The sequence below is a fragment of the Lactuca saligna genome, chromosome 8, assembly GCF_052625555.1.
Source record: "Lactuca saligna cultivar CGN05327 chromosome 8, ASM5262555v1, whole genome shotgun sequence".
NCBI lineage: Eukaryota > Viridiplantae > Streptophyta > Magnoliopsida > Asterales > Asteraceae > Lactuca > Lactuca saligna.
In genome coordinates, this window is record NC_136424.1 from 20,882,389 (window position 1) to 20,886,453 (window position 4,065).

General features: G+C 36.8%; 2 protein-coding genes across 3 annotated transcripts; one reads left to right on the plus strand and one right to left on the minus strand.

Annotated features, from left to right (window-relative positions):
- The first annotated feature begins 262 nt into the window (after nucleotides 1–262).
- LOC145012031 (double-stranded RNA-binding protein 6-like) lies at nucleotides 263–1,919 on the plus strand. Its single transcript, XM_078970794.1, has 3 exons — nucleotides 263–806; nucleotides 924–1,143; nucleotides 1,246–1,919. The coding sequence occupies exons 1-3, from the start codon at nucleotides 561–563 to the stop codon at nucleotides 1,737–1,739; spliced, it is 960 nt and encodes a 319-aa protein (XP_078826920.1). The 5' UTR covers nucleotides 263–560; the 3' UTR covers nucleotides 1,740–1,919.
- Nucleotides 1,887–3,701, minus strand: LOC145012032 (FAD-binding protein). 2 transcript variants are annotated; one of them, XM_078970795.1, is made up of 8 exons: nucleotides 3,488–3,701; nucleotides 3,113–3,193; nucleotides 2,954–3,021; nucleotides 2,726–2,866; nucleotides 2,589–2,630; nucleotides 2,379–2,497; nucleotides 2,196–2,297; nucleotides 1,887–2,081 (listed from the first exon to the last, which is right to left on the minus strand). In XM_078970795.1, the coding sequence occupies exons 2-8, from the start codon at nucleotides 3,190–3,192 to the stop codon at nucleotides 1,953–1,955; spliced, it is 681 nt and encodes a 226-aa protein (XP_078826921.1). In that variant the 5' UTR covers nucleotide 3,193; nucleotides 3,488–3,701; the 3' UTR covers nucleotides 1,887–1,952. The 2 variants fall into 2 exon arrangements, with proteins under 2 accessions (XP_078826921.1, XP_078826922.1); XM_078970796.1 differs by having other exon boundaries at nucleotides 3,113–3,201.
- Between the last annotated feature and the right edge of the window lie 364 nt (nucleotides 3,702–4,065).

Here is a 4,065-nt window from a genome sequence, read left to right on the forward strand (position 1 = left end):
CTTGGACCCTATAAGTATCATCCGGTCCGGTTCATGGTCTACAATATTCTTCAAAACCGGTCTGATCCAAGAGATATGGTTCACCCATAGTATACACCGTCCCCGCACAGTGGAATCCGAGGAGAAATAAGAGGGTAAAGCTATTTCTATTCCCCCCCCCCCCCCCCCCCCCTCAATTTTTACCAATTTGATCACCCTTAAAATGGTAAGCCACGTTGTGTGCGATGGAAAGGATGTTAAAATACACGCCATGTACCGCATCTCATTTACCGAATCTCTCAGTCTCTCAGATACCGACAAACCTCTCTCTCTCTCTCTCGCTTTGTTGTTTTCGTACTTCTGCAAAATCTCTCTGCTTTATCTGTCTATATCGATACGTTGGTACACATATATGTACACACATACAACTTTTGTCTGTAAAATCCAAACCCTAGATAACGATCTTTGAATGTTCGGATCGAAATCGACGATCAGCATTACTACTACACGGTTTGATTGAAGTTAATAGAAGAGAGATTTGGGCCTTTTTTTCTTCTTCGAGATCGGTTTCAGAGAAAGAAATGTATAAGAACCAGCTTCAAGAGCTGGCTCAGAGGAGCTGCTTTAACTTGCCGTCGTATACGTGTATCAGAGAAGGTCCAGATCACGCGCCGCGTTTCAAGGCCACTGTTAACTTCAACGGCGATACATATGAGTGCCGGAACTACTGCACGACGCTGAGACAGGCGGAGCATTCCGCCGCTGAGGTGGCTCTCAATTCGCTTGCTACCCATGGCCCCTCTAATTCTTTAGCTGCTAAAATACTGGTGAGTAGATTTTCCATTTTCCGTTTTCCGTTTTCCAATTCTACCGTTTGTTCTTCATACTTCACTTACAAATCACATATGATTATACATTTATACTCCAATTTCCATGGCATACAGGACGAAACAGGGGTGTACAAGAACCTTTTGCAAGAGGTGTCTCAAAGGGTAGGATCGTCATTACCAACATACACAACCACTAGATCGGGACTTGGGCATTTCCCTGTGTTCACCTGCACTGTAGATTTGGCCGGTTGCATATTTACAGGTGAAGCAGCTAAGAACAAGAAGCAAGCTGAAAAAAACGCAGCCATGTCTGCTTGGTTATCTCTAAAACTCTGTAAGTCTACATGATCTTTGTAGTTTGTATTAATATAACTGTTATTGCTTTTGATAATTGATAATTGATGTAATTGATATCATCATCTTCTCTGTTGTTTAGTGGCCCAACAATCAGAAACTTTTTCATTACAAAAAGGTAACATTGAGATTGAGGAGCAAGAACATGTCACGGTAGCTCGTGCTTTACAGAAGTTTAGGTTAAAGGCGAAAATGACTAATATACCCTTTCCAATTAAGTTTCCAACACCAAAACCAAAACTAGCTACTACACAATCACCTCAATCATCTACAACAACTTCAAAAATCCTTCCTTTAATATGCCCTAAAACTACCACAACTGGGCCCCACAAGTTCCCTACAGCTGAATCACCACCATATGTTCCTGTGGGCCACTTTATGGCTCATTGTAGGATCGCACCACCTGTCACTATACGTAACACAATTCCTGTTTTCTCTGCTCTGCCGCCACAAATGAGTGTAGCTCCGCCACCACCGCCGCCTAATCAGCTTTTTCCGGTGACTATCCGGCGAACTAAAGAAAAGGTGAATCTTGAAGATGTTGTGAAGCCATTAAAGGAAGAGGAGAGAAGTTGAATGATGATGTGCAAATTTGAAACAAGTTTGTATGTTTTTTGTGACAGAGTAATTAGGTGTGTAGGTAGCATTTGCAACTGAAATTAGAGATGTTTTTTTTTTAACTTTTATTTTGATTAATTAATTAACTTTATCGAAAAACAAATCTTTAAATCAAAAGCCAAAACCATATTATCATGATTATCTCATTACATTAAAATGATTCAAAACGAGTTATGGAATTAATCTCCAAGCTTTTTGCATAATTTCATCATTCACAAAAGGGCGTAACGACCACATCAAACAATATGTCTCTAGTTCTTCTGATGATGTCTTTAGATTAAGAGTAGAAACAATCTTTTCCTGTAAGCAAAACAATATTCTAATGTTTGTTACTTACAATCATAATGTACTTTAATTTATTTGTTCATTAAATATTGAAAGTGAAAATGTAGTAATAAACAAGTCAATAATTACCTGCATAAGGTAATCCTTTTTCACCATGCTATATACCAAAGCTACCATGGTTGCATAATCAATAACCTTAGATTTCTCAGGGACAAATGTCACTATTTGCTCCTGAAAATTAATAAATTTGTGTAGGGCAATTCTTTATAAAGATTAATCCACTTTTTTTTTAAAAAAATGGCATGAACTAACCTCATTGAATATATCATCCAAATCAGGAGTAAGATCTTGTGGTAAGGTTTCATTTGCAGATTCTATTACAAGATTTAAATCCTCAACAAGGGATTCAAGTTCTTTGATAATACTATTTCCTGTGGAAAAAAAACAAAAAAATTAATTCCATTTATAAAGACTAGAAGAAAAAAAAAATAGCGGTGGTTTTTTAGGTATTGAATGTTATACCTTTATTTGCAATATCCAACAATTGGATATGGTTTTTATGCACTTCTGTATGCATAATATCGCAAACAACAAAATAGTCATTGAAACATAATTCAGTAAATTTCAAAATCATTATAATCTTTAAAAAAATGACTTACACTTGTTGAGATTTTCAGCTCTATCAGAAGCGTGTGTGTATCCAGCTTTAATGTAAGATTGGAGTCTATCGGTATTGTTAGCTTTAATGACATTTTCAAAGAGTTGTGATGTGTTGTCAATGGAGGGTCTTCGAATGAAATCTGCATAAAATTATGTAACTTTAGATCAGAGAAACTTGAATTTTTTTTACTATTTTTAGGAAAAACAAAGAAATTGAAGAAATTCACCGAGTGATTGACGGAAGTTATCAAGAAATCTATTCCCTGTAACAACTTGCTCCTCATATTTGGCAACCCTACCATGAAGTGATGAAATAAACTTGTTAAATTACATAAAATTTCAATAAGAATGTACGCATGAATATTGAATGAAATCCCTATGCTAACCTTTCCATGAAATGTGAAAAAATCTGGACAACTTTCTCTGTTATTTCAGAGTTCAATCTGCTATCTTCGGTTGTTTCCATTCTGCGAAACTAATGGTCGAGTGTGAGATTGAGAACACCAAACAATAGGGGCTTAAAACTTAGAAAACTCCAATTAGGGCCCTAAAGCTCTGGTCATTAGAACACATCCAAATTGGACAATATATTTATCAAAATATCATAAAATCAGTGATTTGTTCAACAGGAAAAAGCAAATAGCAAACATAAATACATACTTGCCTACAGATTTGTTCAACAGAAACAGCGAACAATCAAACATACACACTAGGGTTCACTCAGAAGCGTAAAAAAGACTCAACCAATTCAGAAGAATTACCGGTAGGTCGAGAACGCAGAAGATTGACAGCCTCTGATATGATTCAAGCCGACAGCCTCCGGCCCTCCTCCCTCCAATGTCGATTCAGCCGACAAGCTCCAAGCTTAGAAGGCTTCAAGACGCTAGGCGATGTCTATATTGATTACTCGATTAGGTCGAGAAGACGAGAGCTCGATTGACGAGTGTCGAGGAGGAGAAGAATAGCTGCGAAGGTTTTATTTTCTGTATTATAAAAATAAATACCCATAGGATAAATAATTGTTATTTTTTGGTTTCTATCGGATGCATTTCTTTTTTGGGGTTTTGGTCCAAACCAAAATTTTTTTGAATTGGTGGTCCTTTTGAGCTAGTTTACATGTACTTTTAGTCTCTCTCCAAATTAAAAAGATTATTATACCCTTAATGAATTTTATTTTCATTTTCTTTCACTTTTTTAAAATTATTATTATTATTAAATATAAAACCGGGCCCACCTCTCTCTCTCTCTCTTCCTGATGATCCATCACCCAAAACACCCACTCTCATTGTAGAACCAGTGAAAAAGAAGGAAAGGACCGGTGATTCTTCGCCGGTAGTAG

Coding starts and splice junctions, on each gene's coding strand:
- LOC145012031 (XM_078970794.1), top strand. CDS start 561: ATGTATAAGAACCAGCTTCAAGAGCTGGCTCAGAGGAGCTGCTTTAAC. Junction 807..923: donor CTTTAGCTGCTAAAATACTG/GTGAGTAGATTT, acceptor CATGGCATACAG/GACGAAACAGGGGTGTACAA. Junction 1,144..1,245: donor TTGGTTATCTCTAAAACTCT/GTAAGTCTACAT, acceptor TCTGTTGTTTAG/TGGCCCAACAATCAGAAACT.
- LOC145012032 (XM_078970795.1), bottom strand. CDS start 3,192: ATGGAAACAACCGAAGATAGCAGATTGAACTCTGAAATAACAGAGAAA. Junction 2,498..2,588: donor GTTGGATATTGCAAATAAAG/GTATAACATTCA, acceptor TTTTTTCCACAG/GAAATAGTATTATCAAAGAA. Junction 2,298..2,378: donor TGGATGATATATTCAATGAG/GTTAGTTCATGC, acceptor ATTAATTTTCAG/GAGCAAATAGTGACATTTGT.